The 13,010-nt window shown below is 45.2% G+C and overlaps 1 protein-coding gene across 6 annotated transcripts in view; it reads left to right on the plus strand.

Annotated features, from left to right (window-relative positions):
- The first annotated feature begins 275 nt into the window (after window positions 1-275).
- The window catches only part of LOC128618014 (AP-3 complex subunit beta-2), a 54,835-nt gene continuing 42,100 nt past the window's right edge, over window positions 276-13,010 (plus strand). For 3 of the 6 annotated variants that reach the window (XM_053641364.1, XM_053641366.1, XM_053641365.1), the window contains exon 1: window positions 276-466. In XM_053641364.1, the coding sequence (XP_053497339.1) occupies window positions 354-466 (113 nt within the window). In that variant the 5' untranslated portion in view covers window positions 276-353. Of the gene's footprint in view, window positions 467-8,476; window positions 9,625-13,010 lie in introns of those variants that run through there. The other 3 variants (XM_053641362.1, XM_053641363.1, XM_053641361.1) reach the window with 2 other exon arrangements.

A 13,010-nucleotide genomic window follows, 5' to 3' on the forward strand; every position in this document is an offset into this window, starting at 1 on the left:
TTTCTATTACTGTTGTTATTTTCCCAGCAAGGTAGTCCTGTCGTGTGTTTGTTTGTTTGTTTATGTTTATGTTTTTGCACTATGTAGTAGATTTCGAGCCTCAGTGTGTGTGTGAACTGAGTTTAAACACACTCTGTGGAGGTGAAAGGTCTGTACATTTCACTGAGCAGCTGGTTTTATTTGTTATTAAGGAGATAGGGAGGGGCGGGGGGGCGCGATGATTGTCACGTGACTTTTGTTTTGCGCGCGCGTGTGTGTGTGTGATGGTGATAGAGAGAGAAAGAGAGAGAGAGAGAGAGAGAGAGAGCGCACGAGCACACGCGCGAGCTCCCCTGCAGAAAGCGGTTGCAGTGATGTCCACCAGCTCAGCCTTTAACGATGAGAAAGGAGGCTCTTCCACCGCCGCAGAGCCCGAATACGGCCACGACCCGGCCAGCGGCGGGATCTTCTCCTCCGACTACAAGAGGTGAGGGAGTCGTTTTCATTCTCTGCTCTTTTTAAAAAAAAAAATATTTTCATGTCATTTGAATGATCCTGGAGGGGGTTGTGGAGGAGGAGGAGGAGGAGGAGGTGCGAGATGATGGCGACTTCCTGCTGCCAGATTGACAAGCTAATACCGTGTTTACTGTGTCTAGAGAGCTGAAAAATACCCGGATTGAACAATATGACCTTTGCTTAAACCGTTAAAAGCGGTTTGTTGGGAGTTGTGTGTCCGGAATGGGTTTGTTGTCATGGATACAGTGAGGCCTTATCGCTCGTGGGATTAGAATCTCCGTGATTTCGCCCTAATGCGAGTTAAATCCCTCCTTGTGTGTGTGTGTGTGTGTGTGTGTGTGTGTGTGTTGTGCAGGGTTTCAGGACTGCAGGGTGGACAGCTCTCAGAGTCGAGCCCGGGCCGCGTCCCAAACACACACACACACACACACATTAGACTCACAACACACCAAGTCGCCATTTCATTCAGTCCCTGCTCCATGAAAGAGTGCTACTCCAGTGAAGGATGCTGCTCTGACATTAAAATGTAGCACTAGAGCGAACCACTGATCCACCCTGCCGTCCTGCTGAGCTACCCGACGTCCTGGTCCTTTCAAAGATTCAAAACCGCTGTGTAAACACACAGCACGCACAGGTTTATTATTCCAGGCTGCGATGCCCAGTCCAGTCGTACAGGATTGGAGTCCAGTACAGTTTGCTGGTGTTTCTGCTCAGAGGAACCTCAGCAGATGTTTCGTGTGTGTCTTCGGACTGCGCTGGAGTCCCGTCCTGCAGGATTGAAGATGAGCATGCATAATTAAAGCGCTTGTTTCTGACTAAATGTTCAGGGACACATCCTTACTACATGCCTTCTTCAGTGTCTGGGTTTAACACACACACACACACACACACACACTAGTGATAGTCATGTACTTTTATGTACTGCACGTTTGGTGTTGAAACATTAAACCAGGGGCGCACGGTGGCTTAGTGATTAGCACGTTCGCCTCACACCTCGGGGTTCCCACCATGGCCCTGTGTGTGCAGAGTTTGCATGTTCTCCCCGTGCTGCGGGGGTTTCCTCCGGGTGCTCCGGTTTCCAGGCCAAAGACATGCATGGTAGACTGATTGGCGAGTCTAAAGTGTCCGTAGTGTTTGAGTGGGTGTGTGAATGTGTATGTGAATGTGTGCCCTGCGATGGATTGGCACCCTGTCCAGTGTGTACCCCACCTTGTGCCCGATGCTCCCTGGGATAGGCTCCAGGTTCCCCGTGACCCTGAAAAGGAGTAAGCGGTATAGAAGATGGATGGATGGACGTTAATCCAGCAAAGGAAAACTATAGGGTTTGGGTCACCATCGTCTCCATTCATTGGGGGTTATTATAATATTATTATTATTATTATTATTATTATTAAGTTAATAGGTTAATTTACATAGTGCCTTGGGGGCATAGTGGCTTTAGTGGTTAGCACGTTCGCCTCACACCTCCAGGTTTGGGGGTCTGAATCCCGCTTCCGTCCTGTGTGTGCGGAGTTTGCATGTTCTCCCTGTGTTTTGGAGATTTCCTCTGGGTACTCCGGTTTCCTCCCCAGGTCCAAAGACATGCGTTGTAGGCTAATTGGCATTTCCAAATTGTCCATAGTGTGTGAATGCGTGTGCGATTGTGCCCTGTGATTTGGTTGGCACCATGTCCAGGGTGTCCCACGCCTCGTGCCCCGAGTTCCGTGGGACAGGCTCCAGACTTCCCCGCGACCCTGTGTGGGATAAGCGGTACGGAAAACGGACGGATGGCTGGATGGACATATACACACCTTTCTTATACACACGGTCACTGTACAGCCCAAAATCACACAAAATACACACAGACATCGTTTGTATTTGGGGACAAAATACAAATCAACTGAAGTGAGAAGAATTGTGAAAGTGTTAAGAAAAGAGAAAGGCTTTTAAGCTGAAGAGATTGAGGTAAAGAGCTAAAACATCTGCCCCCGTACCGCTCGATCGCACACACATTAAAGTAAAAACCCTACACTCACACGACAGCATCCCAGTCTCAACCAGATGCCAAGCGAACCTTTCTGGAAAGCTTTATTTAAAAACGTTTCCATCTGTATTTGTATTTATCTGTAACACATTACCTGTTCTTTCCATACGATATATTCATATGACTCTACATGAATTACTGGTAAGTCACGCTGCATTGGATAAAGCCAGGCATTGTTGTTAAAAACATAAGAAATGTCAAGTGATATCATTCATCTTCAGAAATGTGTAAAACACTATGATGTGGTTCACAATGCTGTCCAAATGTCCAAATATCTGTTTTAACTGCTTTTGCGTTCGAACTTGGACTTAATTAATCGGCTTTTCTGTAAAATATGACCGTTCAAGATTGTCCTCATTAATTAGTACGTTGGATCTGTTTTCTGCTCTGTTAAGACAGGATGTCTGTATCAGGTTAAGGAACCTCTCAATTTTGAGTCTGGTACATATTTACTGTATATATTGAAATATAATCGTACGATGTGTTCGTGCTGGAGGATTCACAGTACTTCCGTGGTACTGCTAATTAATACGCACACACACGTCTATTTTATTAGGAACAAATGCACAGTCAGCTAATCTAATAGAACCAGCCAATCATGTGGCAGCCGCACAATGGATAAAATCATGCAGATCCAGGTCAAGAGCTTCAGGTAATGTTCACATCAAACATCAGAATGAAGGAAGAGTGTCATTTGTGTGACTTTGATCACGGCATGGTTGTCGGTACCAGAAGGGCTGTTTGTTTGAGTATTTCAGAATCTCCTGGGATTTTCACACACAACGATCTGTAGAGTTTACACGGCATGGTGCGAAACACAAACAAACAAACAAACAAAAAAACAGAGAGTATGTGACAGGTCTGCCTTGTTGATCAGAGGAAAATGGCCAGATTGGTTCAAGCTGCCAGGAAGGATTTAGGAACTCAGATAATCACTCTTTACAGCCGTGGTGAGGAGAAAAGCGTCCCAGCATGCACATAACATCGAACCTTCAAAACAGTTTGGGTGAGTCTGTGCCCATGAGAGCCTCAGGTTCCTGTTCTTGGCTGATGGAAGTGGAACCTGATGTGGTCTTCGGATGTTGTAGCTCATCCACCTCAAGGTTTGATGTGTTGCGCATTCTGAGGTGCTTTTCTGCTCACCACGGTTGTAAAGCGTGAGTATTTGAGTTCCTATAACTACTTCCTGTTAGCTCAGACCAGTCCGGTCATTCTCCTTTGATCTCTCTCATCAACGAGGTGTTTCAGCCGGCAGACCCTCGGCTCACAGGATGTTTTTTTGTTCTTTACACCATTCTGTGTAAACTCTAGAGACTGTTGTGTGTGAAATTCGCAGGAGATCAGCAGTTTATGAAATACTCAGACCAGCCCATCTGATACCAACATCAATGCCACGGTTAAAATCACAGAGATCAGACTTTTTCTTCATTCTGATGTTTGATGTGAACATTAACTGAAGCTCTTGGCCTGTATCTGCAGGATTTTATGCGCTGTGCTGCTGCAACATGATTGGCTGATTAGATAACTGCATGAATGTACAGGTGTTCCTAATAAAGTGGATAGTGAGCGTACATTATATTGGTGTTTTATGGGGAGCATTTGATGATATCAAAATGTGTGTTGGTAAACTGGCCTCAGTGACACAAAACGAAAGATATATTATTGCAGATTAATCAGGTGATTTTGTTCCCATTTAAAACAGCAGTGCTAGTTCCTCTCTTCACCAGGAGAGAGCACTAAATATCAAGTTAATGGTGCATATAGCGCTGTTTTACATGAACAGAGATCTGCCTTGAAGTGTCGAGCTCAGCATACATGGCAGAATCCCCGGGATACAGGTGCATCTCAAAACATTAGAATATCATGGGAAAGTTATTTTTTTCCCGTAATTTAATTCAAAAAGTGGAACTTTCATTTATTCTAGATTCGTTACACATAAAGTGAAATATTTCAAGCCATTTTTTGGTTTTAATCTCGATTACAGCTTACAGCTCATGGAAATCAAACATCCAGTATCTCAAAATATTAGAATAAAGAATTTATAATACAGAAATGTCGACCTGAAAAGTATGTTAATTTATGCGCTGATACTCGGTCCAGGCTTTAATAATATTTACACGAATTACTGCATCAGTGCGGCGTGGCATGGAGGCGATCAGCCTGTGGCACTGCTGAGGTGTTTGTTCTGGAAGCCCAGGTTGCTTTGATAGCGGTCTTCAGCTCGTCTGTATTGTTGGGTCTGGTGTCTCTCAGCGATTCTCTGTGGGGTTCGGGTCAGGCGAGTCGGCTGGACAATCAAGCACAGTAACACCATGCTCACAGACCAGTCACTAGTAGTTTCGGCACTGTGGGCAGGTGCCGAGTTCTGCTGGAAAAGGAAATCAGCATCACCATAAAGCTCGTCAGCAGATGGAAGCATGAAGCTCTCTAAAATCTCCTGGTAGACGCTGCATCGACTCTCGACTTGAGAAAACACAGTGGACCAACACCAGCAGATGACATGGCACCTCAAATCATCACTGACTGTGGAAACTTCACACTGGACTTCAAGCAGCTTGGATTCTGTTCCTCTCCACTCGTCCTCCAGACTCTGGGACCTTGATTTCCAAATGAAATGCAGCATTTACTTTCATCCTCCTCATGATTGTGGTTGTGTACTGAACCAGACAGAGAGATTAGAGACTCAGGAAACCTTTGCAGGTGTTTTGAGTTAATTATCAGATTAGAGCTCTTCTCAGGTCGACATTTCTGTATTATAAATTCTTTATTCGAATATTTTGAGATACCGGATTTTTGATTGAGCTGTAAGCTGTAAACAATAGGCTTGAAATAAAATGAACCTTTCCACGATATTCAAATTTTTTGAGATGTCTCACAGTTCTGGTGGGTTGTACATAATCGATCCCTCACGCTTGGGCTTCAGAAACCTGGGGGTCTGAGGGTGGAGCAGAGTATTTTTTCACATTTCTTGCACTGTTCTGGAATGAGATTGATTATCCTGTTATTGGGATCTTTTCACCTCTTTTAGCTTAGGGATCACAGCCCTCGCAATCCCAAGTGCTCCTATCATCAGTGAGAGAATCTTGGTTTTAATGTGGCACATTCTCTCTAGTTCCTCTTTCAATTCCTGATATTTTTCCTGCTTTTCCCGTGGAAGTTACTGTCACTTGGGATTGCCACATTATTGCCTCTGCTTTTGATGCCTCCTCTACTGAGTGGTTGAGGTATTATGTTTCTAGGTTGTCTGTCTGTGTGTCTGTCTATCTGTTCGTCCATTCATCCATCTGTCTGTCCATCCAAGATTCTCGTTAGCGCAACATCTCGACAACGAGTGGTTTGTAGGATTTATACGGAGTTATGATTGTAACCAGCAGATTAACTGGTTCGATTTTGGAATTGATTCAAACAAAGTCAAGGTCAAATGTCTGAAATAGTTTTTCTTCAATAGCTTCCTTTTACTCCTATATTTTAAGGCTATTTCTGGTGGTGGTGGAGGCACCCCCATCAACGCCATTGGCCACAGAGCTTGCATAGTTAGCTGGACTCCATTAACACATGGGGCCGGAATTGGGTTTCCGGCACAGGAAGTGTGTGAGCCCCTGTGTGTGGGAACAGCACACATCAACCAACTAACACAGAGGACTGAAACTATCTAGAAATGATCTGAGACACATCAATGGCACACTTTCTGCCTAACATGAAAGTTCTTCAAGGTTGAGGACTGCGACCCAGCAGTCCAGGAGACACTCGAATGACTGGAGGCCTTGTATGTTCTCAGGTGGATCATCTGGATCCAGATCACTGCCTGGTTCCTAGAGTACTGGCCTTCCAGCAGGGACTCCCAGACAGCAGGAAGGCCCTGTCTACATTGTAGGTGTATGTAAACTTGTCACAACCTTTCTGAACAAGGCATAGGATCTTACCCTTGTACTGGAGTCGCTTCAGACCACTGCATGCCTTGGTGTGGTGGCTGGATGACTGCTGGAAGGACTTTGTGGTTGAATGCAGGGATTCTGTCCAAAAGTCATACCACCTACTTTTGTTAACCAATTGATTGACCTCACAGCGTTCTGTGCTGAGTGTGCTGAGGGTGAATACTGGTTAAACCCAGTATTCACCCTATGATACGATTTGATTAACGGACCGACTTTTTATCTTCCTCGGTGCACAGATCGATGAGCCTGACCCCTACAATTACATGCCACTCTTGTTGAAGTGTTGCTCCAGCAAGTCAGCAGTAGTCATCTCTGAACAACTTTCCAGGTAGTCCTAAGCTTGGTCAGTTCCTCATGGCATAGTGGCTTATGTTATCCAGATGATTTTCACCACCCCTAGGGGTTAGGCAGGGTAAGTTAGTATGCTAGAACACCGGATACCACCCAGGAGTCCTTGTCATTCGGAAACAGTAGCAATCTGGCAGGCTCTTAGCGAGAAGGTACCAAGGAAACGATGGTCGTAAGACAACAGTATTTATAGAACCACAGTTATATACGCAATTAGCATTCCCCAGGACCTAAGATTTTAGTGGCTCGCTCAATTCCGACTTTATAGTGTCCCACCATTTTGCCTTCCAATCAAATGTTTCTGTACCTAGTTACATCAACTCAGCTCAGGGGGAAAAAAACTCCTTTAAAACAGTGTTTTGTTCTTGGCCATACAGAACTGATGAGATTTGTTGTTTGAATCTTTCTTGTATAAAGTAGTCGAGTAGTCATATGGGTCGGGGTGGACAAAACATTTAATTCATTAGCTTACTCGCCAGGCAAGTGAAAGCTCCGCCGTGTTTACCCAGTCCCTGTTTATCCAGGCTAAAAACTGTGTGTAGCGCAGCAGGCAGCAGGACTCTGAAACAGTTACACTCGTAGAGCTGCAATGAAACACATTACGTCCCAGGTGAAATGTTTTCATTTGTAAAAATGGCAAGCAAGTTTTTTTTGTTTCTTTTACCCCCAACCTTTCTCTGGTTGTTGTACATGAGAAAAGAAACCATGTAGACCGCTATATCAGCATATTGTCTGACGGGCAGCTCTAAACGACAAACTGATACATACGTATGTGCCATGTGCTTGTCCCTGGCACCCGAGATAATGATTTATCCACCATTGTATGGATTTTATTTGTTTTCCAATCAGCAGTAAATTTGAGTTGTACTAGATAATGGTTCTTGAGGGACCATCCTTGTGTATCCTCGTGTATTCAACCGACGTTTGTTTGTGGCAATACCTGCAGTACGAACACACATTTATTGTGCGTCCTGCCAGGAAGAGATTACAGTCTAGTCTAGAGTGTAGGTATACGTACAGATGTCAGTATTTAACAGTAGGTGTTGTTTGGATGTCAGAGAGATGTTCCTCTGCTGGTTTTTTATTGGCGCCCTATTGCTGTGTTTACGTGTGTGTGTGAAGAGAGATGGCTGTTTTACTGGTTCCAAAGCAAACATGGAGAAGGAGAAATCCTCCGATGCTGTTGCCTTAGCAACACACCCTTTTAAGCCTGGCTGGACTAACTGCACGGTATTTCCATCTGCAATCAACAAAATGAGATTCATATTCCCGGCTGATTAAAGCAGGACTCTTTGCTCTGAGCGCACGGGGCCCTCATCCAGTCTCTGTGTGCCCTCGCTCCGGAGGGTGGTCTTATTCACTGCGGATGACCGCGTTGCTCTCGTCTCGAGCCCTCTGTGTGAATTCCACACCTGTATGTAGAAAAGCTCGCACGCTCCTTCTGACGAGCGCACACAGTGCAAAACGTTGTGCTTCTAAAAGGGGTCTTGGGATAAAATGGAGCAAAGAAATACATGTATTTAAGGAAGAGAGTGCAGTAGTAAACACGCAGAGTCGACTGTGATATTAGAGCAGAGTCAGCTCTGAGGATGTTCTTTGCCTTTTCATTTTTTTAGTTCATTTGGTGCCACCTACAGTTCAGTACGCAGTACAGGATGATGTATACTCTATTCACTTAGAGACGTGTGTGTGAGAGAGGGAGAGAGTGCGTGTGTGCGTGTCGAAATAGCTTTTTTGTATCCTCCATTTGTGCTATTATTGAACAGTGCTGTGAAACCGTTCTGTTTGTGTTTCTGAATAAAACACGGAGCCATCAGATGATTCTGAACAGGACTGCTCGAGAGCTGAGTCATGTCCGCGCGAGTCCGACGGAGGGAGGGGGAGGGAGAAAGAAAGAGAGAGCGACATGGATAGAAAGAGAGTGTGTGTGTGTGTGTGTAGAGGGAAGAAAAAATAGAGGTGAATGAATGAGAGGAGTGAAGGAAAATATGTTGGAGAAAAGAGAGAGAGAGAGAGAGAGAGGGAGAAAGAGAGCTACAGTGTGATGGTGTGCTAAGAGGAGAGTGGAAGGGAGGGGTGTGCTAACGTGGCTGGGGCGGAGGGGGCAGAGCAGACCTGTTAGATCTCTAGGCTGCGCTCACATGCAGTTGCCTCCGAGCAGACGGAGAATAGCTTTTCTCCCAGGAGAGACTCACGACACAGCGCCGTACCTCTCCTACAGACGTCCGCGCTAAGCAGGGAGATCCTTCACTGACATGTGAGGCGGAGGCTTGATTGAGCACAGCAGCAGCGTCCCCCGGCCGTTCACCCTGGAGGTTTGGAAATCCCTCACTCCAGCAGTCTTGCATCGGGGATACAGGGGAAAGCTGGACGGGTCGCTGAGGATTTTTCCGAGCCGATGAGTTGCTGTTCACGGATCCTACAGGTGGCACTCTGAGCAACTGTTGAGGTGTATATAACCGCCTTGCCGTTGCACATGTGAGTCTCAAGACCAGCTCGAAGGTGGCGTGAAAGCAAATCATCAGAAAACTCAGCAATGAAGATGACACCGATGCAGAAGCTGCTCCAGCTGCCGGCTAACGCCGTGAACATGGTGAAGACGGTGCAGGGGGTGGCACATGGCCAGGAGGAGGCGCGCAGCCCCGTGCTCACCCCGGACGGCGGGCTGCAGAACTGGTACAACGCCGTGCAGCCAGAGGAGCTACGCCACCTCCGTATCTCCAGCACAACCGGAGGAGGAGGAGGAGGAGGAGGAGGAGACGCAGGAGAGGGGGGAGGCACGCAGGACGAAGGGCTCCCCAGTGCTCAGACGCAACCCCTGCGGTAAGGACACACACAGATGCACTGAGCATTACAGGACCACACGCGCAAAACAGGTCCTACAGACCACTGCGATTAACGAGGGCCGTACAGTCAAGCGTTTCTAGACGGTGAGACATTCAGCGATGTATGAAGTGTAAAACCAAACCATCCATCAAATAATTTTGCTTTACTTAACAACAACAACAATCGTCGAGTATTAATGAGCATAGAACGTTGTACCGCAACGCAGAACGAACATCAGCAGCACACGGTCATCTTACATAAACCGCAGAAAGTACAAATAATTGCTTTTAGAGCGATTTATTAGTATACAGTCATTGTTTCCTCACTGGCACTTGTACATCAGCCAGGATACTCTCTTCAACTTGCCTTCAACGGCTTCCTCGCCACTTTATACGCGTACTACATAGGGTAGAACCATAAAGGCTTTCTTTAGTGAACCTGCATGTTTGAAGGCATCTGTAGAGTGTACACTACGTCCATAATAGAACGACATTGAAAGCCTCAGTTGCAAGGCGCACATACATTTTAATAAATATTAAATCCCCGAGTGGAGAAAGAGCAGCTCGTGTTGTTTTCTGACAAAGTTTGAACTCCTCTGAGAAAGTTTTAGCATCGTCTGTGTCGCTCACAGCCGTTATTCCAGGCCAGACGTATCCAAATGTTTTCCCCATGAAACCCAGTTTTTTTTTTAGTTTTTTTTAGAACTTGCACCATTTTTCTCTGAACTCCAAACATCCTTCTTTTACCTTAACAGAAAGCGAGGACGCGTTTGATGGAAAAAAAAAAGTGTAGTCTTTTAAATATTTACTTTTTGGTATTTTCCAAAGTACTTAACCCTTTTACCCGTGCCTGTGCTCCCCAGCTCTAGCTTAACAAACTCACTGTCATGAGGTGGACAAACACGAGCGCCATGCCGTAGTGTTTCAGCCATTGGCTAGGTGTTTACATAACCAGTACGCAGTTAGTTAACTGTTCGTGCCCATCACTAATCCTGAAGCAGCACCTCAGAGGTGATTTAGAGTGATCCTGACCCCTTCTGCTCTCCAGACCTGCCTGATCCATCCTGATGCCCTACGTCTGCTTGGAGTTCTCATCACTTGCTGCTGCTGAGGATGGCCCCACATGGTACAGCTCATGAAGCTGACTTCTGACTGCAATTGCCAGGAACAGTTTTTCCCTCAAGTCTCCATCAGTGAACAGTTGATAAAACAGACTTTATTATAATCTTATAACAGGAAATACTAGATAAATATGACTATATGAAGATATCTTCACTTGCTAAGATGACTTAAACCAAGCAACATCTATTTTTGGCTAAACACTGCCTCGCAAATTTTTACCACCTTTCCTCACAGCCTCTCTCTCTCTCTCTTTCTTTTTCTCTTTCTTCTTTATTTTACAGAAAAGTCTCAAAGAAATATCTTTCTAAGAACGACGAACAAATAGAGGATTTGATGTATCTGTTATATACGCTGACGCACGGATGTTTATTAATACCACGGTACCGTGTAACCCGCGAGAGTTCATCCTCCTGTGAAAACCTTCAAACCCGAGCACCTCTCGTAGCGAGCACGAAAGTCTCCGAGGGTGTAAACGTTAAGCTGACCAACACCCCTGGATGAAAACTACCCGTGGATTTATTAAGGATCGAAGCCGTTTGTATTTAAAGCTCCGTGCCTGGTTAGAGAGCTGTGCACCTTCTGTGGAGTTTCTGTAGCTTTGTATTATCGCACACGAGCTCAAGTCTCTGCCTCGTGAACAGATCGGCGTCTTTACCCTGTAACGTGAAGGTTTTAAACTGTGTCCGTTTGAATTCGCAGCACCTCGCCTGATTTATATGCAAGGTTGCGAAGACAGAGAAATCTTCAACGCAGGGTAGTAATGCTAATGAAAATGGACTAGAAATATAAAAAAAAAAAAAAAAGATGGAGGGGATTAATCGAGCTCTCTGAGATCAAAGAAGTCCCCGTATTCTGTGGAGAGCCAAGGAAGGAGCTCAGGCTGCTGTATCAACGTAGCGTACAGACAGCCTGCGTTTATAACACTCCTTAGAAATGAGAATTCTATCATTAGAGATTAAATCCTCTGGGGTTTTTTTTTTTTTTTTTTTTTTTAAACCCCCCCCACCTTGCTGAAAGGTGAGAGCACTCGGTAACTCGATGAGTGACAGCTGACACGGTGACTGAAGAATTCAGGATAGTGTTATTATCGGTAATCTGACTCCGCAGGCCGTGCGTGTGTTGTGTGTGACGTCATGGAGCATTGAATTATACATCGATCTAATTACCCTGGAACCAGGAAGCAGGTGAACCGATGAGCAGTTCAATAAATTTGAGACTTGTGTTGTGTTTCCTTATCAACCTCACTGTCTGTGAAAGAAAAGAGAAGATCGCATCTGATCTCTCTCTCTCTCTCCGTCTCTGTTTTATTCTGTCCCCATGCTGAGATATCATCTTTTTTTATTCTTTTCCCCTTTTCATGTTGTTCTGAGGGTTTTTATCTTCCCTCCAGCTCTCAGAATCTGGACCCTTTTATTCAGCTGCGGTTCGATGAATGAGCTCTTGCCTTTGACAGCTTCTCTTTTCTCAATAGCTCTGACTGCGCGTGTGGAGATCTCTGTGTAATTTTGTCGTCTGCATAAAACCCACTGGTGTCGATGGATTTGGCCCATTTTGATGGTTTGTATCAGATTTGAATCAGAAGGCCACTTGAATTCACTTAGAACTTTTATCTCTGACCTCTGAGTGGGGGAAAAAATCCACTCGAACAGCTGTCCAGCTCACAATTCCCGCTCGGAAAGTCCGTCATGTCGAGCGACTTCTCTGACGTCTCCGAGTTGGAATAACGTGACATTATAACGTGACATTATTATGCATCAGACTGCATGCATTTATGTTTTCAGTTGCTTTTCCCGTGGCTTAAATCCGACATTCATGTATGTAATAAATGACGCACTAACAAATCTACTTTTCTTAAATCTCACGTTTTGAAACGTGCCTAATTTTGTTTTAAATTTCTCCTACAGTAGATTGACATGCGTCCGAGTTCAAAAAACACTTTAACGTGCTCATAATTTAAACTGCAGCATTACCTTTTATTCCCCCCTGTGTCACAAACAATTCGTTAAATGATCCGTTCTAAAGGATTCGTTTTAAACTCCTCCGTTCAGAGAGCATACTCTGCTCTGATTGGTCTGCTCAGATGTCCCAGTGTGTCGTGATTGGTCTACCGCTTGTCAGCGAGCAGCCGATGAAGACCAGAGGCGGGGCTTTTTGTTACAAACCTACGTAGGTTAGTACTGGAAGTAAAGTCTGGAATCACTAACGATTCGATTCAGTTGTTCAGAATCGATTCCTTCTTTTGGGAGTCGATAACTCCGCTTG

Source organism: Ictalurus furcatus, chromosome 14, assembly GCF_023375685.1.
Source record: "Ictalurus furcatus strain D&B chromosome 14, Billie_1.0, whole genome shotgun sequence".
Lineage (NCBI taxonomy): Eukaryota > Metazoa > Chordata > Actinopteri > Siluriformes > Ictaluridae > Ictalurus > Ictalurus furcatus.